This window comes from Psammomys obesus, unplaced genomic scaffold (assembly GCF_907164565.1).
Source record: "Psammomys obesus unplaced genomic scaffold, mPsaObe1.curated_primary_1811, whole genome shotgun sequence".
Classification (NCBI taxonomy): Eukaryota; Metazoa; Chordata; class Mammalia; order Rodentia; family Muridae; genus Psammomys; species Psammomys obesus.
In genome coordinates, this window is record NW_026592439.1 from 1,305,611 (window position 1) to 1,330,878 (window position 25,268).

The following is a 25,268-nucleotide window of genomic DNA, read 5'->3' on the forward strand; positions in this document are numbered from 1 at the left end:
TATAATTTCTGTTGGATCTGGGCATGCAGAGGACTGGAGATAGAAAGTCTTTACTAGGAAGTGAGATTTGAGCTGAGTTTGGGGATGGGCAATCTTGAGCCAGTGGAGAAATCATCTGTTAGGCGAGTTGTCTTCCAGGGAGGAGCTTAATGGGGACAGGGGAAGTTGGGATCAAAATTATTTCCTGCTCTGCTTCCTGTCAGTGTCGGTTAGTCATTCTGCCTTGGGGAACCCCTTAGCAGTGTGTTTCCCTACAGACTGGGGGACTGACCAAGTCACCCTTTCCAGACAGGAGCTTCTGACATGGGGGCTCTTCTGTGGTTACTTCTTCTGCTGCTTCAGGAAGGTGAGTGGCTGCCTGATCCTGCATAAGACTGTCTCTGTACCACTCCGTTCTGCTTGGCCTTGGGTCAGCAAGACCCTTCATTTAGGGATGACTGTGTCAGCCCTTTTGTTGACATGGATTGTGCTGGGTGTGTACCCAGGAGTGATATAGCAAGATGGAAGTTATGAAGAACTTCTGTCTTGATCTCCAAGGAATAAGGTATGGTATCAGAGCAGGATGAGAGAGGAAGCTATCTGAGGGACATGTATGGGGTTGCAGTCCCAGAAGGAAGAGGAATAAGAGAAATTTTGGATGGTGAAGAGATAAATGGGAATCGTCCCCAGTCAAATCAGGTGCAGTTGAGATCTAGACCTACAGGAGGTAGCCAGAGAGTCGAACTAAGCATGGAGCTAGAGAAGGTACTCCAACAACGATGAGCCGTAGCTACCATGTTAATTAGCCTCAGCTACCCAGAGATATCAGCTGGGCTGTATCCATCTCTTTTCAGCCAAAGGGTTTTCTGGAGATGATGAGGACCCTGAGGAAGTGGTTGCAGTCCTTCAAGAGTCTATCAACCTCTCTTTGGAAATACCATCCAGTGAAGAGGTTAAGAACATCATCTGGACCTCTCAGAAAAACCTTGCCGAAGTGATGCCAGGCAGAGAGGGACAGCCAGCCACAATCATCGTGATGGATCCTCGCTATGGGGGCAGATTGGTCCTCACAGAGTCTGGCTACTCCTTGTGTATCAGAAATCTGACCTGGGAGGACTCAGGGCTTTACCAAGCTGAAGTCAACTTGAAGACATCTGAGCTCTGTATCACCAAGTCTTACTATCTCCGTGTCTACCGTGAGTTTACACTCCTTTCATTCCGGCTTTCCTGAGTTTGGAGTGGAAACTCAGGAGCCGAGGTAAACTTTAAGAGGCTGAAACTGGAAGGCAGACTGCCCCAGGTCTGTTCTGTTCTAGTGCCTAAGCTTCAGCTCCAGGGAGAGTGAGGTATTGGGTACTGAGGCTGTTTCCGTGGAGGTGTTTAAAGCAGTAACAGAGTAGGGACTGAGTATAGAGCACCTAAGTCCCCTTTCTCACTCAGGAGACTGCTCTAGACAAACAGCCCTGGAGCCAGTTATCTCCCTGTGTGATTTGAGGGTTGATAATAATTTCTCTCCACTTGAACCAAAATTTCTTCTCTCCACCTGCCACACTGAATCCACTTTGGATCTTGGAGAGCCGATTACAATGGAATGTGTTTAGGGAGGGGAGGGATGACGACATTCTGTGTACTCAGTGAGTAGAAGACGATTTGGAGGAAAGAGGGGTGTAAAGCTAGGAGAGTGAAGTTAGAAGGTGCCAGTGGTGGGCATCTGTCAGCAGATTCTCTGGGACTCTGTAACTGTAAGTTTTATGGTTGTTTTATCTGGTTTTGCTTATTTGTTGTTTGAAAAGGGCTTCTCATGAGAGCAAAAATACCCAAGGTTTGAGAAACTGAGGAAAACCGACCCAACTCCAGAATGTTCAGTAGGTCTTTGTGTTTTCTTCTCTTTTAGGGCGGCTGTCAAAGCCCCACATCACTGTGAACTCTGCGATTTCCGAGGAAGGTGCCTGTAATATATCCCTGATGTGCTCTGTAGAGAAAGCAGGCATGGATGTGACCTATATCTGGCTCTCATCACAGGACAGCATTAATGCATCCCATGAAGGCTCTGTCCTCAGGACATCCTGGAGGCCTGGTGACAAAACCCTTTCCTATACTTGCTGGGTCAGCAACCCCATCAGCAACTCCAGTTCCCGCAGCATTCATGTTGGGTCCTTCTGCGCAGGTACCAGAACCCAAGACACTGAGCCTATGAACATCTGTGCCTCAGGGCACTACCTCTTCCTCTTTCTCCAATGCCTGTGGTTCTTCTTCTTCTGAGATAGTTTTTCTGTGTATCCCTGGCTGTCCTGGAACTCACTTTGTAGACTAGGCTGGCCTTGAACTTAAAGAGATTCTGCCTGCTTCTGCCTCCCAAATTCTGGGATTGAAGGCATGTGCCACCACTATTTGGCAAATCTGTGATTTTTTTTTTCTTTTTTGGATTTTTCAAGACAGGGTTTCTCTGTGTGGCCTTCGCTGTCCTGCATTCACTTTGTAGACCAGGCTGGCCTGGAACTCACAGAGATCTGCCTGTCTCTGCCTCCTGATTGCTGGGATTACAGGTGTGCACAACTGTGCCCAGCCAACCTGCAACTTTTAAGGAGAGTACATAAACTCCAGAACATAACCCTCTCCTGTAGAGGCTTGCCACTGGATCAGGGCCAGCCATTTTGTCCATTGCTCTGGATTTCCAGGTCACCTTCTGTACTTGGCTGGAGATTGATGGCCAGATCTCAGTCCTTGAGCTCCGGTGCACAGATTAGGCATTTCTAGAGACATTTGCCATAAGATACGAGTTTAGGATTATCCCAAGAGCCTTTCTGTGAAACTTTAGGTAGATGTCTGCCCACTAAAATTACCGTTCTTCTAATGAATTCCTTTCCTTTCTTTCTATCCCAGATCCTGGCTACCCGGAGAAGCCTTCAATGTTCTGCGTTCTGGCCAAGGGCTTGCTCCTTCTCTTACTCTTGGTAATTCTAGCTGTGGGACTCTTCATCTGCCAAGCCTGGAAAAAACGTGAGATGTCAAGGGTGAGGAATCTCAGGAGAAACCGCATCAAACTAAGGAAGAAGGGGAAGCCTGGCCCTAACCCAGTCTGACTGGCATTTAAGGGCCTCTGTTCTGAGCTTTGTTTCAGTCTCCAGGGAAAGCCTTGTGGAGACAGGCGGGGGAGGGGATCAGACTTGAACACCTATGAGGGCCGTATTCCCTGAGAGACACCATCTGACCATAGAGTCCAGTCCCCATCTCTTTGGAGGGGCTGTGCTTGGTGTTTCCATTTGTGCTGGGCAGCCCAGGAAAAATCTGTTTCCTGCCTTCGCTACCTGTCCAGGCATCTTTACTGAAGCCCATGCCCCATCACAGGCTTGCCTTTGGGCGGGGAAAATGAAGCTGAAGACCGCATTAGAGTGAAGCATTTGTGTTTACTACATGCAAACCATCTCCACCAACCCAAATCTTTATATACTCCAAACTACACGAGAGGCTTTCTCGGCTAACTGAACTTGTGAGCCCTAAAGGACTGCCATTCACTCAGAATTCTGCCTGAATGTCCTGCCTAATGGGCTCTTTGCTCTCCTGCTCCATCCTCATTCTAGCAAAGAAACTGAACTCTTCTACCCAGCGTGCCAAGTCTACAGAAGCTGTCCCACAGAAAGGTGGGAGGGGCCCCTGCTCAGTCCTCTGGGTTATAGTTAAACTTGGTGACCTCTGATACCTCCCTGATGCCAGCTGCTTTGAGCCCTGCTGCTCACCTGGCAGGAGTGACAGCTTGCAGGATCAATTGCCAAGATCTTGGACTCTTGACTTTTGTTTCAGGTTGACATTGTTCAGCTGGGTGTGGTGGTGCTCACCTTTAAGCCCAGCCCTTGGGAGGCAGAGGCCAGTGGATCTCTGCGTATAAAACCAGCCTGATCTACAAATTGAGTTCCAGGACAGTCAGAGGCTACAGAGAGAAATCCTGTCTAAGTTGATTGGAATCTTGAATCAATGTAGAGCTCTTTGCATTTGCTCTTTCCATAGCCCTATGTCTGATGTGCCTATCCGATTATTTTTCCCCAAATCAGATCTCGTGTATTTTACTTAGGCCAAATGCCAGGGTTCAGGGGAGGAAGGAGTACAAGAAAAGCCACTCAATCAGTAGGACAGGGGTAAGTAAGAAATGAATCGGTCGAGGTGATGTAGGATACACCAAGGAGGGAACTGAGTGAGATCTTAGGACACTTAGGTTTTGCTCAGCCACTTTGCCCTTGTTAGGATACTGTGCTTACCCAACAGGCTTGGGGCACAGTTCAGTTCCACAAAGAACACATAATTGAATGGAAGACATAGGAACTTCTTGGAGTTCTTACGGAGACTCTGTTTCCACCAAGTTGGTATCTGATGGGATCCCTGCAGAGCCTTGAAAGAGGTTCCTGAAAGGTAGGAAAAGAGCCACGTGGCATGATGTCCTTCTTGTCTTTGAGGAAGCTGTTGATCTCCAAAGTGTCTTCCAAGAATAAGACCATGAAGTCTGTGGTAGAGGAAGATGCAACAGGGGACCCGTAGAGACCAAGGACACTTGGCTTTCAGGAAAGCAGGGCATATGATCTGGCAACTAGGGCAGTCTAGGAAGAGGCTCTGTGAGAGCAGAGGACAGATTCAGAAGCCAAGTCCGTGCGCACGAAGAACACCCCTGGGTTTCTGTGAAGGAGATGGGATCTCTCGGAGCTTGAGTAGGTAGGATGTGGTGAGGTCGAAAACTAGCCCCCACTGAACTCCCAAGACTGCAACCTGATCTATACCATTGTCTCAGAGCCAGGGCCCTTGACCCTCTAGAAAGCAGTCGCTGGCCTGAGACTGGTCATCTGGACCTCCTTTAGGTCTTGAACAGTCTTGTCTTCAAAAAAGGTCTGTGGCCTCAGCTTCCAACACTTTCCATGACTGTCATAAGAGGTGCCACTTCAAGGTGAGGACCTGCCTGGGAAACCCACCTGGAGTCCAGTTTATCCTTAGAGGGATTGCCTATTTCTCATGTCTTTTAGGAGTTGGCATAGTGAAAGCAAATAGAGGAATGAATGGTCCCTGTGTAGCTGGTCCAGGGATCTCCCTGGAGTTGGCAGAGTCCCTTCTTCTCAGAGCCAGTCTCTGAATAGAGAAAGCCCAAAACAGCCTGGAAAAGGAAGGCTGAAACCTCAAAGAGAGTGTACCCTCAGGAGCCAGGGTAGCAACCTGGCAGTGTGCTGTAAGATGCCCTTACTCGCTGTTTGAAACAGGTTAATGCAAACTGCCACCAAGCTTGTCACCGTGATGATAATGGACTAAACCTCTGTGTATGCCAGCCCCGATTAAATGTTTTCCTTTGGAAGAGTTGCTGTGGTCATAGCGTCTCCTCACAGCGCCGGAGACCCTAACTGAGACAGGGGTAGTGGGGGGAAGGCTGAGCTTATGCTCTAGTCTCCTCTCCCCGTAGTCCAAGTTCTTCCTGTGACTCAAAGCACCCAGGCACTCACACATCTCGAACGGTCCAGCTCTCAGGACTTCCAAGAGGTGGAAGGCCAACCACAGCAATGGGATCGGATCTGGGTGACCATCACAGGGGGTGGGTGACAGTGACTGAGGTGTGCTAAAATCTTGTCCGCTCCCCACCGTGCTTTCATCAACTACATGCTCAATGCACCCCGTTTCAGTTTTCCCCCACTCAGACTGCGGTGAGGGTGAAGTCGCTTTCATGGAGGGTTTCCAGAGGAGCTCCCTGGGACAGACCTGGACCAATGTCGCTCGCTCGAGCCTGGTGGCCAGCAAATAGCAACCCTGCACCCCCACAGCAGAGCCAGGCTGAGTACAAATTTCTGCCTGTGGGCGAAATGTCCCAGGGTCACGTGATGACTTGGCGCTGAGAAGGGCCCTCTCGGGGAGCACCTGGTGTTCAACAGCGATTTCGATTGGATCTAAATGCAGGCTCTGAGTGCTTAGATGGGAACTCTCCGGCAGGTTTCTTACTCCGTGTGGTCCGGCTGCTTATTCTCACTAAGCAAAAGGAGCTTGCGCTCACTTGGCGGGTTTTCAGAGCAGATTACAGGAGCAATAAACTAACATGCATCTATCCCAGGGTCTGGCACTCGGCAAGGGGTTCAGGGGAGGACAAGGCAGTTCTTTCTCTTTCCACCTTCGTTGTCGGGGTACCTGCCATTTCTCCCCCCTCCCCCCCGGGCTTATTTCTCTATGTCGTTGGTGCTAGAAGTTCCTGCCATCCAAACCAGGAGCTCAGCCTTCAGCAAGCTACACACAAGGGAGGCGCCTGGGCAAAAGCTGGGAGCTCGCCAAAACAGACAGGTATTTCCAGTCCAGCGAGAGGAAATGAGTGGGGGTGGGGATGACGATAGGAGAGGAGATCAGATGGGCCCTGGACTTGGGTGGATCCCCAGGGAGGGGGCGGGGAGTCGTGCTCTCCTCGAAGTGCTCTCGCTCCTGGCTCAGGTTTCAACCTCCGATGCCTCCTTTGTGGTACCGTTGTTCGGAAAAGGGAGAAGGCCACAGGTAGGCTATAAAGGAAGGAGGGCAAGCACGTAGCCTGCAAAGGAGGTAGGCTCCCGGGGCCCTTGGTGCACCGGTCCCCCTAACCTAGTAGTCCATCTGACTCGAGGCGGGAAGCGGCGATCAGCCTTCCCACGCTTAGTTGTACAGAGCTCCACGAGAGGGCGACCAGAGCCCACGTGCGACTGCGTCCTTCTCTCTCTAAACTACAACTCCCAGGCGGCTCGGGGGTCCCGCCCGCCTGGCCCGGCCTCTGTTGGCTCCAATTGGCCGCCGCGGGAGGGGGATTGGCGGTCTCCAGGGCGACGGGAGGCGCTCGGGGCATCTGAGGCGGGGAGGCGGGTCCGCCCCCTATTGTGTGGCTGCGAGAGCAGAGCTGTGCGGTGCGAAGCAGGTGAGGGTGGGGGCGTCCTGGGGCTTAGAAATGGGGTGCCGGCGGGGATAAGGGGAGCAGTGCGGAGTTGTGGGGAGCAAGGGGAAGCGGGAGAGCTCTAGAGAGAAGTGAAATCATCTGGGGGGGGAGCAGAACTAGGGTAGTTCTGGAAGCGAAGTGGAATTGCTAATAGGTGAGGGGGGGCTCCCCGAGATCTGAAAGAGTGTTAAAGGTGATGTAGGGGAGTTCTTGGCGGGTTCCAAAAGAAAGGCGTTCCAGGAGCCAGATAATGCGAGGGAAAAGAGAATTGTTGTGGTAGACTATCAGAAGTGTATTGTGGGCTGAGCCCGTGAGGATCGGGGTGAGGGGGGATTCCCGGGAGAGCAGGGTGGGGAAAAGGGGGAGAGCAAGTGGGAATTCTGGAGGAGGCCAGCCGGGGGTGCTTTGAAGCGAGATCCTGATGCAATTGGTGATCAGGTGTGAGAAGCTGGAATTTTGCAGACACTGGAAAGTGTATGGCTGGGATGGGAGTCCTGGAGGAAAGCAGTGCTGGATGGGAAGACCAAAACGACGGAGGATGGATGGGGAATAGGAGTTGGGAAGGTTCCAGGAAAAGTGGGGTAAATTCTGGGGCTGCCTTATCACCAGGCATTCTTGGTAGAATCACCAGGATTCTTGGTACAGCCAAAAAAGAATGGCCTCTGTGGGGTACAATTTGAAGGGTTTCCAGGGAAGTCTAGGAGAGCTGGCTGGGTGCAGCAGGAGGCAAGGGAATTAATTACCAGGAGCCAGGCATACAGGGGTATTATGGAGGACCAGGGATGGGACTGTCCTGTGGAAGGTATTTTACAGTGCTGAACTGCATGAGGCCAAGGACAGGGTGGAGGCCCCAGAGCAGAGTCCACTTGGGTTTGCTGGGCCCAGGTCAGGGCCCTTTGGTCCTTTGTGACTGCCTTAGATGCTGAGGGGGTGGTACTGTTAGGAGTGCTTACCTTCCGTGCCTCAGGGTTCATTTTGTGTATCGTAGGGACTCCAAAGCTTTTTCATTTCTCTCTGATCATACCTCGAGGGTTAGGGAAGGGAGGGCCTGGCAAATCCCAGCACCCCCAGGATACTAGAGAGAAGTGTGTGGGAGTAATTAGGGTGAGGCACTAGGTGGGGGTGTCTGACCGAGGGAGGGTTCTCTGGCAGCATCGTGAAGAAAGTAGCGGCAGCTGCCAGCCCAGGATCTGTCCAGACCTGGGCGCTGCTGCCTCCCTCTCCCACCCGCCATCCTTCAGCAGGTGGGGAAAGGCAAGCTCCTCCCACCCCAAGTCCCTGTCTCACTCACTGCCAAAAGCAGTGTTGAGTGACTGAAGAATGGCTCCAGGCTCCTGGGCTCCCCATAGAGGATGGGAAATGTGCTGAGGGATCGGATATGGGTGCTCTGTGGGCCACTGTCTACTGGGTAAGGGGCTAGGGGTGTCTAGTCCATGATGGTATTCGTCTCCAGGACTTCCCTGATAAATCCCTCTTCTCTTGTGTGAGAACCCCCCAGTTCTCTTTGCTCACTTTGCTAAGAACACCGTATCCCTTGCCAGGCATTCCCAGAATTCCTTTGCTTTTTCTAGGATCTGTTTCCTTACCTTGGTAGCCTCAGCCAGACAACACTCTCGTGTTCTCTAGTTCACATCCTAGTTTAGTCTCAGGGCTTCTAGATCTCCAGTTTGCGAGCTAGGAGTGTGGCTGGCTGTGGTAGAGTCTGGCAGGAATGGGGCCCTGGAGTTGATTCCCAGTGGTACAAAGCAAACGATCTCTCTAGCCTATGTGCAGATCCCACCTTTCCTCTACGACCTCTTTTTTTTTTTTTTTTTTCCCTTGGCTTGCTCTAACGGGGCTTTCTTCTGGACTCCTCCACTGACCGACTCTTAAATTTTGCATTTAGATCTGGTGGCTCTCCAGACTGGAACAGCACCCTCTGTTGCGGGAGCTAGGCTCTAACTGGAAGAGTGAGAGCTGAAACCGGTTGCCTGAGGCAGATCAGAACGACTGATGCCCCCTGGGATTGCTGGGCAGTGGACATCCCTCCGGCCCCTCCATCTGGGCTCCTGTGGATAGGAGGGGCCGGGTGAGCAGGCCAGCTGGGCTATGATTTGGTGTCTCCGTCTGACCATCTTCAGCCTGATCATCAGCCCGGGGGCTGACGGTGAGCTAGAGCCCAGGGACCAACAGCTCTGTGTTACACTAAGGGGCCGTTTCTGTGAGGATATGAGAGCAGGAGAGGGCTAGGACTGGTTCGGAGAGGTTGGGGGTTCCTCCAGGCGTGCAGAGTCTTAAGGAAACTAGAGAGATGTTGATGGAGCCTCCCTTCCATTTCTCATTTTGATCCCTTGCTGTTCCCTCATGCTACCCACCGCGTAGGTCGAAGGAAGCCTGAGGTGGTCTCTGTGGTGGGCCGGGCTGGGGAGAGTGCAGTACTGGGCTGTGATTTGCTGCCTCCAGCTGGCCGCCCCCCTCTGCATGTCATCGAGTGGCTGCGCTTTGGATTCCTGCTTCCCATCTTCATCCAGTTCGGCCTCTACTCTCCCCGAATTGACCCCGATTACGTGGGTAAGACTTGTCCTTTAGGTGGAAGTGGGGGTTAGTGTCACCAACAAAGGCGGGCTGAGTAGGCTGCTCTGTGCCCTCTCCAATCTCATCTCCTGCTCTGCTGTCCTAACTGCTTAGCAAGCATGGTCCTGCTCCCCAGTAGTGCTAATTCGTCGAAGGATTCATTTATTTATACACGATGCATGCACACATTAGAGCTTTGCTCTTTTAGCTATGTGCGGCGTGTTGCATGGGGGGATCCTGCAGCCGTATTTCGAGTATCCATCCTCCTAACTTGCTAATTGTTTGGTCCTCATCTCACTCAACCTTCCAGACTCCATCCTGATCCTCTGTAGTTTCTGCCCTTAGCCCTCTGCTGGTCTCTGCATCCTCTATCTGCTGCTCTATGTCTTACCATCCTCTACTGTCCAGAATGCCAGTTTGGAGGTTCCAGGCTTTGAGGGAGTGGGCTGAAGGGACAGCAGAGTGGGTAGAGACATGGGCTTTTTGGGTATGAGGAGCATAGTCTGATTCTGAGGAGCAGAGAGCATGAACGCAGACAGGGGTTGCCAGGAGAGGCTCAGGTTCAGTTCCCCAAAGGTCTGGGCATAGATGGGATTGTCTGGGTCTCTGCAAAGGCTTCTTCAGACATACTGTAGTTCTATACAGTACACCTCAGTACACCTATACAAGCCCCCCAGTTTGTTCCTAATCTTGGATGGAGCCTTAATCTGAGTGGTTTACTATAAGGTCTCAGAGGGCCTGTAGGAGGTCCAAACGATGGATCTGGGCTGCTGGGTAAGAAAGAGCCTTAGCGCTTCCTTTCAGAAGTGAAACCCAGAAAAGGCCACCTGGAAAGATGTTGATGGGGTACCTTTTCTGCCTTTGGTTTGAAACCCGAGGGAAATCCTGGGATTGGTTGGGCTCTTGTCACTTGCTGGCTGGGCTGAGAGGGGAGGAGGTGCTGGTAGGTGCCTGCAGGAGAGAGTTTATTTTCAAACTGGGGGCAGTTGTTGGCAAACAGCCTAGTTGGGAGTGTGTGTGTGTGTGTGTGTGTCTCCACAAGCCCTGGGGACTTGATGAAAGTGGGCCCCAATTAGCACAAGTAGGGAGAAACGGCAACCGGCACAGCCTGCCTTCCTGTCTGTGCTTGCCTGTGCCCAGGGGGCTTTGGCTGCAGGAGCTGAGGCCAGGCAGGGGGAAGTGGAGAATAGGTGGGAAGGGCTTTCCTTGCAACTCCACCTGGGAGAAGTGAAACGCGCTGTTGCCCCAGCACCAGTCTTTTCTTTTGGCAGATAAGCCACGAGATGGCTAGCTTTCCTTTGCCGTCTACCTGTGGATTTTCTCCAGCCTGTAAGGTTGCAAGCCTTTGAGTTTCCCCCCTTACCTCTACCCTTTGTTCTCACTCTTGCACCAGAGTGGCCTGCAGCTCCTGACCAGCCACATGGGCCCTGCTCTGGTGAAGACCCCAGAGGGAGGCCTCTGAGCCCATTAACCCTTTATTGCTTTACAGTTCAGAAGGGGGCCTCTCGGCCTTTGTGCAGGGGACTCACAATTGCTGTTGCTAAGCAACAGGAGGTGGAGGTTGCTGAGGACAATGCTGTTCTGTCATAAACCCTGTGGGCAACTGGAGGGGTGATGGCCTGGGACTGACTGCATGAGGCTGGTGGCCTAGAATATTCGGGGAACCATGAGATAGTAGTTTTGGGAAGCAACCTGACAGGAAAGCTGGTTTTGTATGGCTCTAGAAGCTGTAGTAGAGGAACCTAGGTGTATAAACCAGCACAGAAGTGCTCGAGGCATTATAAAATGACCTAGGACTAATAGATTAGGTTAGCTACTGTATTTAAAGTATTTAGCATAGCATCCGGGTGGTGTGAAACTGACTGGGAATTGGGGAAAGGCAGTCGGGGCTTAGGTTTCCTGGGGTGGGTGTTAGACGCTCTCTGAATCTGTGCAACTGGTTTTTGGCCCTTGGTTTTGTGCTGTTTTTTCTTGGGAGTTTCAGTGACTTGTGTTTCACGAGTATGCTAAGTAGCTTGACAGGCCAGTTCTGATTGTCCATCCAGAACCCTCAAGCCCCCTCTATTAATCTCCCCTTTCTGTCTTTGAGCCTTCGAAGCCGTCTGCCTCCCTACATCTTCCCGGAAGGCCTCCATGTGCCCCTGGCTTCATAGTGCAGTGTGTAGGAACAGTCACTATCATGCTCTGAACTTCTATGTGAATGTACACGCGTCCATCTTCACGGTTAGATTTAGTGTGGGTTTCTTGCCTTTCCAGAGCCCAAGGGAGCAGGCTCTCTTCTTCGCAGATTCTGCACATAGGCAGATCTGAAGGCCATTTGTTTTGGCCCTGCAGATGGTAGGGCAGGCCTAGAGGAGGTGGGGCCTAGGACGCAGGAAGTCATAGGACTGCCATGCTGGCCACCTTCTTGTTCTGAAACACTGCAGCCTTTCTGGACCTCCTAGGGAAGTTATTTCTGTGCAGCATGCTGTCCTGAATATTCTGGCCAACGGACACCAAGACTGTTAGCCATTAGCTCTGATTTCGTAAGTGAAATCAGAGCTTATGCTCAGTGCCCCGAACATCCCTTGAATCTAATGGCAGCCTTCAGCGGGAAGTGCGCTGACTTGCCTTGATCCCCTAACAGCTATGCAATTTCGGAAAGAAGTTTGACATTAGTTCCTTCATCAATAATGGATTTTTTGGGGAGGATTAAATATGGTGACAGTGTCTAATATTACGTGGCTCATATTCGGTGCTCAGTCTCTCTTCCTTCGTTCTGGAGCTCAGAGATCACCATGAGGAAAAGTCCCATCATGCTGAGCACAAAGGAGGCTGCAGTCTGGAGTCTGCTGGGCAACGTGTTCCGGCAGATTAAGGTGCTTGAGGAATCCTGCAGGTTTGAGGAAGGGTATCACATTAAATATTTACCTGCTTGGCCCATTTTTTATCTCCTGGGTGGGGATTATACACCTAGACTTATAAGCAGGTCCACCCATGCTAAAGAATCCACACTCCAGGGACCAACTGTTAGAAGAAGAAGAAGAAGAAGAAAAAAAAAAAGGCCAGTAAGATCACTAACTACCCTAGATCCCACGGCTCTCATCTTTCCAGTGGCATCAAAGGGCATGCAGGCTGAGTTTCTACTTCAGATAGGCCACCCCAGAAGTAGAGCGGAAGCGGCTTGGAGGGAGTGGGTGGTACCCCAGCAGCTTCAGGATTGTTGCTCTCTGGGAGGGCTGGGGTAGGCAGGACGCTGAGCACATCACCTGGGAGCTACCGTTGCCAATCCTGTGAACTTTAGGAAATTCCACTTGTTCACGCCAAGGGTCCAAGTGAGGGCGGGCAGCTGCTAAGCGTAGGGGGGCAGAGCAGCTGGGTAACCCAGGTGAGAGACACTGTGGGCTTCAAGGTGGAAGGCGGCCGGGAGGGAAATACCGATCCTCAGGAGGTAGGGTGTGAAAGATGGAGTGGATACGTGTATGTCCGAGGGGGACAGAGGCATCCAGGTTGTGCCAGGCTTCCCACAGGGCAGCACCAGCATCGTGGTACAGCTCACTGTGGAGAGGAAACGGAGGTGATACGTTATCAGATGAGGTGATGGGGCCGAGATGCCTCGGGCTTCTGATTTCAAATCTGCGTCTTTATTTGTTTCACAGCCTTTCCTTGAGCACCCACTGATGCCAGGTGCTAGGCCCCTCTCCCGCATCATCGCTGGCCTTCCACCTCATCCCCGGTTTTCCCTTTCTCGTTTTTTACTGACGAGGAAACTGAAACTGACAGGCTGGGGAACTTGCCCAAAGGAGCACACAGCTGAGCTGGACTGGTGCCTGGGCACTTTTGGCTGCCAAGCATGTGCCTTGCTCACGTAGATGGCACCGCTAAGGACTTTTAAAGCTGTCAGGGTGCGGGGTTCCCTCAGAGGAGGGTACTGAGGGGCTGGGTGGGCATCTCAGCCAGCCTGGCGGTGTACTGTGGATGCTGAGCTGGTAGGAATGGAACATCCTTTTGTGCTGCTGGTGCGAGGCTTTGTGGGGGTGCATGTGGTCAGTCAGCTGGGGCGTAGAGGGGATGGGGTGGCTCGGGGAGCTTGCTGACACTGCTGCCTGGCTGGACTGGACTCTGGCCACTCTAAGGCGCTTAGGCCGCTGATAATAGCTCTGAGGGATTACAGGCTTTGGTAGGCAGTGCCTGGGTCCCTGGGAGGGCCCCAGGCACTGCTGGAGACTCTAGGGACAGAGGCTTCTAAAGGCAGGAGTACCCCAGAGAATTTATATCTTGGTCTGATAAAGGAGCTCAGGGATGGTGAGTCTTGTAGGAGACCAAATGCTCGCTCGTTCTTTACTCTTCCTTCTAACAGTCTGGGAAGTTCAGTGTATTTCAGCAGAACACTGTGTCCTCTCGGCATGCCTTGAGTTTTTCTGTCTGGTCAGGGTCTCAGCTATTTTAGACAGGAGCAGTCAGAAGGATTGAACACAGCAGTCTGCCTTCAGTGACCTCAATCCCATCTGTTCCTCTGGAGACCCTCACTCTCGGATGACAGACCTGGGCTATTCTCAACCCCTGGGGATGGCCAGTGTGCCCAGGATGGGGCGGGGTGTTTCTTTCGGAGTCCCTTCTTTCAGCACCCTTGATTCAGGGCTTCCCTCCTCACAGGACGAGTCCGACTGCAGACAGGAGCATCTCTCCAGATTGAGGGGCTCCGGGTAGAAGACCAGGGTTGGTACGAGTGCCGTGTACTCTTCCTGGACCAGCACAGCCCCGAACAGGATTTTGCCAACGGCTCCTGGGTGCACCTGACTGTCAATTGTATGAAACTGGGGGTGGGCGGGGGAAAGTGGTGAAGAGAGGGAGGAGAATAATGGGGACCTTGGTACTGAAGGGAAAAAGAGCAAGTTCTGTGCAGTGCACTGCTGATGCCTTACCCATCCTGGCATTTGCTCACAGTGTTTGCCCTCTTACCCCTGCCCTCCGTCCCACCCTTTCAGTTCTTCAGATAAAATCCAATCAGCCTAGAGGCTCTGAGTCAGGAACTTCCACTCATTGGCCTTGGCCTTGGTCCTGGTTAAGATATATTGAGCCCTGAATGATGGAGCTCACCTGTGCATAGCACATTTCATCCAGGACCTGTTTCTTCCTCACCACGAAAAGGGAGGCAGTTGAAATCATTCCCATTTCATAGGAGAATGGGAGAATCTCCTATGAGATGGAGAATCAGGTAGAGAGAGCACAGGTGCCACTGAAGAGTGGCAGAGAGGATTCTAAGAACCGCACCTTGCAGCTAGGCATGGTGGCGCACGCCTTTGATCCCGGTGCTCAGGGAGGCAGTCAGGATGTGTGTTCAAGACCAGCCTGGAAGTCTAGGACAGCCAAGGCTACACAGAGAAACCCTGTCTTGAAAAAGCAAGCAAGCAAACAAACAAACCCCTATCTCCTCATTCCCAGACTCCCCTGAGCTCTTGACTCTCCATCTAGCTCAGGACATGTAACCTGTGCTCAGCTCGTCCCAGTGTTGGGATGGCCCTGTGTCTCAGGTACAACAGACAGGTGATCCTGGGTCAGTATTTCTGTGTACCTGGGCAGGCTGCGCCTCTGAGAGGAGGTCATCCCGGCTTTTGAACACTGCTTTGTGGGGTGATAGCCTTTTTGGCAGCCCCTGATGCGTCTTTCCCTCACAGCGCCCCCTCAGTTCCAGGAGACGCCGCCATTAGTACTGGAAGTGAAGGAATTGGAAACTGTTACCTTGCGTTGTGTGGCCCGTGGTAGCCCCCAGCCTTATGTGACTTGGAAATTCCGAGGACAGGACCTTGGCAAGGGCCAGGGTCAGGTGCAAGTGAGTGGGTCAGCGGGACTGGGAGGGCAAAACCAAACCAAACCAAACCAACCACAACCAAACCAAACCAAACAAACGAAACAAAATAAACAAACCGGGAGGGCAGAAGCCAAGCCAGGAGATGGGTCGGTGGAGGGCTTGCCATTGGCTTCCCTGAGCCTGGGGTGCTGCTGCCCTCTGCTGGCCAGCTCTGGAAGTGCAGGGTCTGAGGCTGCCCAAACAGGAAGGGCCTTTCTTTAAAGACTCCTTACCTAGGTGCAGAACGGAACACTGAGGATCCGGCGGGTGGAGCGAGGCAGCGCCGGAGACTACACCTGCCAAGCCTCCAGCACCGAGGGCAGCGTCACTCACACCACCCAGCTGCTGGTGCTAGGTGCTCTTTGGTGGGAGGGCTGGGGACCTGGGCCACTTGGATTGGAAGACATGACCTGTGCTAGGGAAGGAACACGGAAGGTGGGGAGGAGGCTCATATCTGAGGAAGGGGCCCTGCAGGGTGAGAGAAAGGATAAAGAAACAGGCAGGTTAGTACCCAGCACTGTATTACAGTGGGAAGGACATGGGTGTTAGTGTTAGGCCCTGAATCACGGTACTCCCCTGAGTCCTGGTTTTATCATCTTAAAACAGAGGTTCCCCTTTACCTTTCACAGGACTCTGACAAGCCCAGGGAGTGGCATATAGCCACGTATATGCTCAGTTCTTTCTTTTGGAAGAAAAGGCAAATGGGGCGTGTGAGGCAGGAATCTGCCTTCATAGCACCTGGTTTCCTGTGGGGGAAAACAGATTAATTTGTGATACACTAGAGTACCATTCTCCTTGGTATTTAAGAAGAGAGGTGCTGGGTAAGAACAACAGAGACCCCGACATCAGGAAGGCCCCCCCCCAGGAAGTCTTGCCTCACTTTTTTGACTTAGGGCAAGTCATCTCACAATGTATCTTTCTCTGAGCCTTCACTTCTTCCTCTGCCAGAGCCAAAAGATAATTATTACTGTGCTGGTTCTCGTGAGGGCTCAAAGATGAGCGAGCAGAGTGCTAGGCACTCAGCGTGGCCTGAGACAGGTGCTCTGTGTCTGCGTGCGCATGCCATTTCTCCAGTGTTACTGTTACTGACAGGCTGTGCGGTGGGATGAAGAGGGCAGGGAAGGTGTGGTAGCTAGAGGCAGGTTTCCAGAAGGTATATGGCTAGGTTAGACTCTAGGAAATGGTATTCTGGACCTGGGGTTCCCTAGAGAACAGAATCCGCCTGGCATGAGGACAGCCATCTGTCCACAACTGACCTGAGAAAGCTTGACATGGGGGAGGGGATGGGTGTGGCCAGGGGAGGCGCCAGGGTGGAAGTTTTCTGTGGGCAAATGGGATCCTTTCTGCATAGATGGCCTTCAGTGTTGAGGGGGCAAGGGAATCTAGATCCAGGCATTGCTGCAGCATTCTTTGGGGAGGTATCTGTATGGGAGACATGGGATGAGACATGGACGTAAAGAGGAAATGAACAGAGTTAAGACTGACCCCCGTGTTTCTAAGCAGAGGGAAACAGGGTAAATAGGGTTGCCTTGTATCATTCCTCGTGATACAAGTAGGACTTGGAAAAGGGCGCAGCCTCTGGAATAGGATGGGTTTTTATCACATGCTCCGCTTCAGATCCTCAAGGTCCTGTAGCGACTTGTCCCGAGTTTCAAAGGGCAGAATGAGGAAGAGGTGTAGAAGGGCCCTAGAGTCTGGCAAGGCCATGGGCTGAGGACACCTTCTGCCTTTGGACTTACCACAGGACCTCCCGTCATCGTGGTTCCCCCTAACAACAGCACGGTCAACGCCTCCCAGGACGTCTCCCTGACCTGCCAGGCTGAGGCATACCCCGCCAACCTCACCTACAGCTGGTTCCAGGATGGTGTCAATGTCTTCCACGTTAGGTAGGGTAACCTGCCTCTTGGGCAGCGGAGGCAGGGAACCGATGAAATAGTCTCTGGGGGACTCCTTGTCTGGGTGAGGACAAGGTTCCTCCTCACACATGCCCACCTTGCAGCCGCCTACAGTCTCGAGTGCGGATCCTGGTAGATGGAAGCCTGTGGCTGCAGGCCACTCAGCCTGATGATGCTGGCCGCTATACCTGCGTTCCCAGCAATGGCTTTCCGCATGCACCCACAGCCTCTGCCTATCTCACTGTGCTCTGTAAGTCGGAGCCCCACTCCCACCCCCCTTCCACGGCCTGATCCTCCCCACCGAGACAGGCCCCAAGATCTTGTCCTCCAATTTGTCTCTGCATTCTTCCAGACCCAGCACAGGTGACAGTCATGCCCCCCGAGACACCCCTGCCTACTGGCATGAGGGGGGTGATCCGGTGTCCGGTTCGCGCTAACCCCCCACTGCTGTTTGTCACCTGGACCAAAGATGGGCAGGCCTTGCAGCTGGACAAGGTACAGGCTTGGGACAGGGGAAGGAAGGTCTTGGCTAGGTGTTATTCTGGTCAGAGGACCAGCTGAGTTTCATTCAGCACCGTGTCTGGGAACCGTGCTTCTTATCAGAGGCATGTTAGGCAGTGCCTGTGGAGGTGTAGTGAAGGAGTTTCCACCCACAGAGAGTTGCCCTGTGAGCAACCGCAACAGAGACTCTGCTGGCAGGCCAGAGAAGGAACAAGGCTTCTGTGTCTTGGTTCAGGCTGAGCATAGATCAGTAACAGATTCAGGGGTTCTGGTGAGGTGATAAGCCTGGAAGAGTGGGCGGTCATTCCATGCAGAGGCCACTTGGCAGGGCCAGGACACAGAGTAGTGTGTCGGGGAAGGGATGAATCCGGCAGTGAGGTGGGAGCTGATGGGAGCGCCTGTAGGGACTTGAGTGGTGTAGAAAAGGCTGGAAAGACAGGTTGGGCCCTAAAGGAAAAACTGCACGCCAGTTTAAGATGACCTCATTCTGAGCTGATTGGGATCTTTTGTTTGTCTGAGGAGACTGTAAATTCCTTGAGGCATTGCGTCTTTTCATCATAGTGTCCCCCTGGGGGATTTTACAATTGTAGCAGTTGGTAGATTTTTCTTGTGAAAAAATCTTAAGGCGGGAGGTAGCAGCAGTGATTTTGGGCGCTTGTGTTGTGGGGTCAGGACTATGATTAGGAGTCGGCAGTTAGGAGCCAAGACAGGACAGGCGAGGGGTTATGAAATCTGAGACAGAGAGGGCCTGAAAACAGCTGGACTTTCAGGCACAGACCAGAATGACAAGGAGTTAGGTGTAGAGAGCGAGGGACCACACTTCATCCAGGAGAATGGGGGCACTTTCACGTAGAAGCAGGAGATGCAGAGTTTAGCAGTGGAGTGCTGGGTGGTCAGGTGGAGTACCCCAAATGGCTAGGGATGCCATTCACTCTATTCTCTGTGAGCGGCACCCGGCACCCGTGAACTTGTGCTGTCACAGCCTCACACCTATTGATAATAGCCTCTCAGCAGGAGAGAAAGTCCAGAGAGAGGGTCAGGCCAACACCCAGAGCTGATGGGTTGATTTCCCGGAAAGAGAGTTTCCTGCCTCTCTTCCTGTCTTGATTTGCCTCACTCTGCCCCAGCTTTGCCTCTGTTGAATTTCTCCCTCTACTTGTCATTTCCTTTGCCTTCTAGTTCCCTGGCTGGTCCCAAGGCCCAGAAGGCTCCCTCATCATTGCTCTGGGGAATGAGGATGCCTTGGGAGAATATTCCTGCACCCCCTACAACAGTCTTGGTACTGCCGGCCCCTCCCCTGTGACCCGAGTGTTGCTCAAGGTGAGGCCCACAGCAAGCCTGCTGTGGTGTGGCCAGGTGGCTGAATATGTGTGTGTTCTGAACCATGTTAACAGGGTGGATTAAGGCAGACAGATGTGGGAGGGGCTCCTGAGTCTGTTTCTCGTGGTGAGCATAGCAACAGCCAGCAGAATCCACAGGGATGATACTGGGCAGCAGGACATCAGTCACGTACTCACTCACAAAGTGAGAGATCTGTCTCATCTCAGCCATTCTGCCTTCTGGAGTTCCACAGGGAATAGAGCAAAGGGGAGAGACAGAGACAGACAGACAGAGAGACAGAGACACAGACAGAGGAGAAGGAAGAGAGGGAGCGAAGGGGAGGAGAGGAGCGAGAGAAAGCATGACTTGTAGAGATTCACCTACCTCAGAGATTCCTGCCCTGTCCCACCATTACCCAGCAGTCCTACCTGCTGGGAGCAAAGATACAGAACCGAGAGATGGAGAATTGAGAGCATGACAGTGTGAACTGGGACCTGGGAATGGGGCACACCAAAGCTTAGAGGTGCAAGAGAGGCTGTGAAAGAGGCCCCTCCCAATACAGATCTGGCCTGCAGGCTCCCCCGGCTTTCCTAGACCAGCCCAAAGAAGAGTATTTCCAAGAAGTAGGGCGGGAGCTACTCATACCCTGCTCCGCTCGGGGAGACCCTCCTCCTATAGTCTCTTGGGCCAAGGTAAGGCTCCCGAATCCTGACTCAGCTCTGCCTGGGTTCATGCCCACTGTTTCCCCAGCTGTGTTCTTTGGGAAGGAGGAGGTGCAAGGTTCAGACTGCCAGAGGCAATGCGGGCAGGGAAGAAGTTACCTGGAGAGATGAGTGGCCCCCTTGGTGAGGGGTGGCTGCATGTGTCTTCAGGGCTGACCAGTGGTTCTGTAGGTGGGCCGGGGGCTGCAGGGCCAGGCCCAGGTGGACAGCAACAACAGCCTCATCCTTCGACCCCTGACCAAGGAGGCCCATGGACAATGGCAATGCAGTGCCAGAAATGCTGTAGCCCAAGTGACCACTTCTACCAATGTCTATGTGCTAGGTTAGTGGCCTGGGAGTGAGCTGGGGCGGGCTGGGGTGGGGGAGCCATGTGAAACAGGACATGGGGGTATTGTTTTGGGGGAGGTATAGATGGGTATTTGTCGGTGTGGGATTCCCCCAGGATAATGGGTGGAGGACAGAACCTCTGGTTTCCTCTTCATTTACCCTACTTCAGGGTCCTGATCACCATCCCTCCCTCCATTCCCCCTACTTAGGTACCAGTCCCCATGCTGTCACCAATGTGTCTGTGGTACCATTACCCAAGGGCGCCAATGTCTCTTGGGAGCCTGGCTTTGATGGTGGCTATCTGCAGAGATTCAGCGTCTGGTATACCCCACTGTGAGTGACCCATTCCCTGACTTCACCCTGGACCTACCTGGCCCTCTGCCCTCCTTTTCTTCTGTCCCTCTATGCCTAGCCATATTTAACTCTTGCCGCCCAATTTTCATAGATTCTTAACGGTCTTAACATTCAGGTCCTGAGACTTTGGTGGTTTAGCAGAGGAGCGGGGTCAGTTCTCTGGACCTCACAGCATCCTCGTCTTCCTTGCTGATGAGAATTCCTTATATTCTCCAGGGCCAAGCGTCCGGACCGAGCTCACCATGACTGGGTATCTCTGGCTGTGCCTATGGGGGAAACACACCTCCTAGTGCCAGGGCTGCAGCCCCACACTCAGTACCAGTTCAGTGTCCTTGCTCAGAACAAGCTGGGCAGTGGACCCTTCAGTGAGATTGTCCTGTCTGTACCGGAAGGTAAGAGCTCCCCACCTGTGCACTGTACAGAAAAAGGTGGGGAAGGGCAGGGCGTATGGGATGGATGGGGGAAGGCCAGGGTGTTTGGGATGGATGGGGAAGGGCATATTGGAGAACCTAGGGTGGAGATGCTGAGTAGTTTGGGGTCCAGATAGGACGCAGAAAGGCTATAGCAGAATGTGTGGGTACTTGGGGTTGGGGAAAACCAAGGGGAGGATGAAAGGCTCTGAGATGCCTATCCCTCACTTTTCTCTCTGTCCTATTCAGGGCTTCCTACCACACCGGCTGCCCCTAGGCTTCCTCCAACAGAGATGCCACCTCCCCTGTCCCCTCCTAGAAGTTTGGTGGCAATGAGGACACCCCGGGGGGTGCTTCTGCATTGGGATCCCCCAGAACTCATCCCTAAGAGACTGGATGGCTACATGCTGGAAGGACGGCAAGGCTCCCAAGGCTGGGAGATACTGGACCAAGCTGTGGCAGGCACGGAAATCCAGCTGCTGGTGCCTGGTCTCATCAAGGTGTGTGCAGAAAGCAGCACAGAGAGGGAAAGTCCTTCCAGGCCCTCTCCAGTCTCCTCTTCGTTCCTAATCCTCTCTTCTCATCCTGACTTGGCCATTTTCACCCCGTCCTACCTCATTCCTACCTCCCAACTGCGGTCTCCACGAAAGGGACTGTGGTGGGCAGTGCTGGTCCTGATCTGCTCCATGGCTCTCACCTCTAATCCCCAGGACGTTCTCTATGAGTTTCGCCTTGTGGCCTTTGCTGATAGCTATGTCAGTGACCCCAGCAACATAGCCAACATCTCCACTTCCGGTGAGAACCCAGTGAGGGCTGAAAGCTGCCGGAGGCTCTCTGGGGATTATCAGCCCAGTGACCCTCCCCCCACCCCCGTTTCCTGTCCCTTTGTCCAGGCCTGGAGGTGTACCCCTCTCGCACACAGCTACCAGGTCTCCTGCCCCAGCCTGTATTGGCTGGTGTTGTGGGTGGGGTCTGCTTCTTGGGCGTGGCAGTCCTTGTGAGCATCCTGGCTGCCTGCCTCATGAACCGGCGCAGGGCTGCCCGCCGTCACAGAAAACGTCTACGCCAAGGTAGGTGCTGACACTCTCTCCCCTAGGATGCCCTCACCCCCCTGCCTCGTCACTGGGGTCCCAAGTACTACTAGGCCACTTGAAGAGTTGCCCGTTCACCAGCTGCTTCCTCCTGGGAGAACAGTCTCTCCCTTTTGCATGGTCCTGGTGCAGCATCCTTCCAATTTGGTACCTGGCCCTGCAAACCCTTTTCCAGTTGGATGGGAATGGGGCCGGAGGTTTCGTTCCCCTGGGGTTTGGGAGGATCTTTACGTGGGTCACCTGCTGCTCCCGTTTCCTTACAGATCCACCTCTGATCTTCTCCCCACGGAGGAAGTCAGACCCACAGTAAGTCCCTTTACCTTCTTGGCTTCCTCTGCCTTTCCTGTGTTGTGACCTGCAGCGGGAATTGGGAACTAAGGGGAAGTGAGAATAGGCGTGTGCTGGCTGCAGCTTCTGGCACAGTCCCACCTCATTGGTCTTCCTTCCATCCCCATCAGTTGGCCCTGCCCTTGCTTGTGATCCCTAGCTCTGGTCTGTTGTGCAATAAGCCTTGCAAGGCCAGACACTGATTTTCTGTACTTTTTCTTCAGCTCTGCTCCTGGCTCAGGCAGCCCTGACAGCGTGGCAAAGTTGAAGCTCCAGGGCTCCCCAGTACCCAGCCTACGCCAGAGTCTGCTCTGGGGGGAGCCTGCCCGACCTCCTAGCCCTCACCCGGATTCTCCACTTGGTCGGGGACCCTTACCCCTGGAGCCCATTTGCAGGGGCCCAGATGGGCGCTTTGTGATGGGACCCACTGTGGCACCCCCACAAGAAAAGTTATGTCTGGATCGGGCAGAACCTCGGACCTCAACTAAACGCCTGGCTCAGTCCTTTGACTGTAGCAGCAGCAGCCCCAGCGGGGTCCCGCAGCCCCTCTGCATTGCAGACGTCAGCCCTGTGGGGCCTCTTCCTGCAGCCCTGCCCAGTCCCCTACCGGGTCCAGGACCCCTGCTCCAGTACCTGAGCCTACCTTTCTTCCGGGAGATGAATGTAGATGGGGACTGGCCGCCTCTGGAGGAGTCCACGCCTTCCCCCCCTCCAGACTTCACGGATGCTCAGCCCTGCCCCACCTCATCTTTCCTCCCTCCACCTAACTCACCTCCTGCAAACCTCAGGGCAGTGCTTCCTGGGACATTGGTGGGGGTTGGGGCCTCCTCCGAGCCCCCTTACACGGCTTTGGCTGACTGGACGCTGAGGGAGCGGGTGTTGCCTGGGTTTCTTTCTGCGGCCCCTCGGGGCAGCCTCACCAGCCAGAGCAGTGGGAGGGGCAGCGCCTCCTTCCTGCGTCCTCCCTCCACAGCCCCCTCTGCGGGGGGGAGCTACCTCAGTCCAGCTCCAGGAGACACAAGCAGCTGGGCCAGTGGCCCTGAGAGGTGGCCCCGAAGGGAGCACGTGGTGACAGTCAGCAAAAGGTAAAGGCAGTAACTACAGGTTCTTGCCCTGGCCCTCCATCCTGCCCTGCCATTCCTGATCCCTTCTATCCCCTGACACCCTCCCCCTTCTATACTCTGCACCTTCCACGAGCCACTTAACACCCTGAGACCAGAAGACCCCTCCTGTTGGAAATTCTGCTGAGGTCCAGGAAGCTCAATGTGACTTAAGAGGACCCTAGGTTCCTCCGCCCACACTTTCCACCTGTCGTTTGTGACAGAAGGAACACTTCTGTGGATGAGAACTATGAATGGGACTCAGAATTCCCCGGGGACATGGAGCTGCTGGAGACTTGGCACCTGGGCTCGGCCAGTTCTCGATCCCGTCCCGAACTTGAGCCAGAGTTAGGTATGTGAACCCAAGCTGGCTGCACTGCCCCACACGCACCATTCCGAGTTTCAGGCTTCCTGCCCTGGAGTGTCTTTCGCTCCTGGACTCACTGCACGCAAAGGCCCTTTGGAGCCTTAGGCCCGAGACCTTCACCCCTCGTGAGTCACCCGTCTCTCCTCACATTGTCCTGTCTTCCCTTTGAAGGTGTGAAGACGCCAGAGGAGAGCTGTCTCCTGAGCACAACCCATGCTCCTGGCCCCGAGGCCCGCTGCGCTGCCCTTCGGGAGGAATTCCTAGCTTTTCGCCGCCGCAGAGATGCTAGCAGGGCCCGGCTGCCAGTCTATCAGCAGTCCATTGCCTATCCTGAACAGGCTACTCTGCTGTGAGCACGCTTAGTGTGAGACTAGGGAAGGCATACGGATCTGCAAAGGAGGCTGAGACCTTGGCTCCCAGCTCGGGGTGCCCCTACCTCTTTGTGCCCAGGCGTAGACCCTGATGGTGGCCTGATTTGTAGGCTTGCGTGAGCTTGGTACAGAATGGATATACTGACTCTTTAGTTGAGTCTTGGGGTTGAACAGGGACACGTGTGTGTGTGTGTATGTGTGTGTGTGTGTGTGTGTGTGGTGTTTACGGTGTGGGTGCAGGTTGGTTTTTTTTTTTTTTTTTTTAAAACAGGTCAATAAAAGTCTGAAAAACATTTCTCTGCTACCTATCTTTGTATCTAAGAGAGGTGAGGAGGTCCCTGGACTTGTACAGAGAAGATCCTGAATGGGACACATTCAAAACTCATTCAAGAAAATAGTTGTTGAGTGCCTAGTAAGGTCAGCTAGTAGAGACTTGCTGTTAGGCTAGAAGCCATGAGAAAATACAGAATTCATTGAGGCCATGCCCTTGTCCTTGGGGAGTTCTTTTTAGTCAATGAGGCAGACAGATATTTTCCACAGACTGTGTTCTATGGTAAAGCTGGAAGCTTTATCACAGAGTTCAGTTTGAGTCAACAGTTAGAAGATGTGGGAGTTCCTGGGACCTTCACAGAAGATTGACAGCACTTCTTGTGTGCCACGAACTGCTCCTAAGTTTTGTCCACGTGCTGCTGGAGTCTCCATAGCTTTGAGTTTATTTTGTAGACTGGGCAGCTAAAGCACAAAAGCCACACAGCAGTTAACAGGCGGAGCAGGTAACGAGGAAACTGTTCACAGGCAGAGGAGCACCCTGAAGGCCCAGAGGACTGAAACTTGACGTTCAGTAGGTCTGAGTGGGACTTTGGGGAACAGAGAATGCAAAGTTCAAGGTGGCGCTAACTGATGGTTTTTAAATATCAGGCTCAACAGGGGACTGCACCATAAGGTAAAGAAAGAACACTGATGGATTTTAAGTGAGGACTCTATTAACTGAAGCCTGAAAAAAAAGTACAAGGTGTTCTCGACACCCTTCAACTATCGCTCTCCACTCCAAGGGGCAGAAAACTGCCTGCCAGCTTCCTCCATTAAGCCCTACCCCCTTCTGATCTCTCCAAGATCTAAGAAGAAATGTTAGGTTATTAAACAGGAGATGGAAGGGAGGGAGAAGCTGAGTCTGAACCCCAGGGCCCAAGCCCTACCACACCCCTTGGGCC

General features: G+C 53.2%; 2 protein-coding genes across 3 annotated transcripts; both read left to right on the plus strand.

The window, feature by feature from the left end:
- The first annotated feature begins 240 nt into the window (after window positions 1-240).
- Window positions 241-5,278, plus strand: Slamf9 (SLAM family member 9). The gene is made up of 4 exons (XM_055613279.1): window positions 241-346; window positions 834-1,175; window positions 1,874-2,146; window positions 2,863-5,278. The coding sequence occupies exons 1-4, from the start codon at window positions 304-306 to the stop codon at window positions 3,060-3,062; spliced, it is 858 nt and encodes a 285-aa protein (XP_055469254.1). The 5' UTR covers window positions 241-303; the 3' UTR covers window positions 3,063-5,278.
- A 1,127-nt stretch (window positions 5,279-6,405) lies between these two features.
- Window positions 6,406-24,323, plus strand: Igsf9 (immunoglobulin superfamily member 9). Of its 2 annotated transcripts, none has more exons than XM_055613307.1 (21): window positions 6,406-6,480; window positions 8,775-9,035; window positions 9,251-9,439; window positions 14,078-14,230; window positions 15,100-15,254; window positions 15,510-15,627; window positions 17,017-17,158; window positions 17,272-17,417; window positions 17,520-17,662; window positions 18,848-18,988; window positions 19,564-19,680; window positions 19,882-20,032; window positions 20,247-20,370; window positions 20,608-20,783; window positions 21,051-21,301; window positions 21,512-21,596; window positions 21,695-21,871; window positions 22,156-22,198; window positions 22,444-23,304; window positions 23,544-23,671; window positions 23,858-24,323. In XM_055613307.1, exons 2-21 carry the CDS (start codon window positions 8,978-8,980, stop codon window positions 24,037-24,039), a joined length of 3,540 nt encoding a protein of 1,179 aa, XP_055469282.1. In that variant the 5' UTR covers window positions 6,406-6,480; window positions 8,775-8,977; the 3' UTR covers window positions 24,040-24,323. The 2 variants fall into 2 exon arrangements, with proteins under 2 accessions (XP_055469282.1, XP_055469284.1); XM_055613309.1 differs by lacking the exon at window positions 6,406-6,480 and adding an exon at window positions 6,826-6,871.
- Window positions 24,324-25,268: the final 945 nt, after the last annotated feature.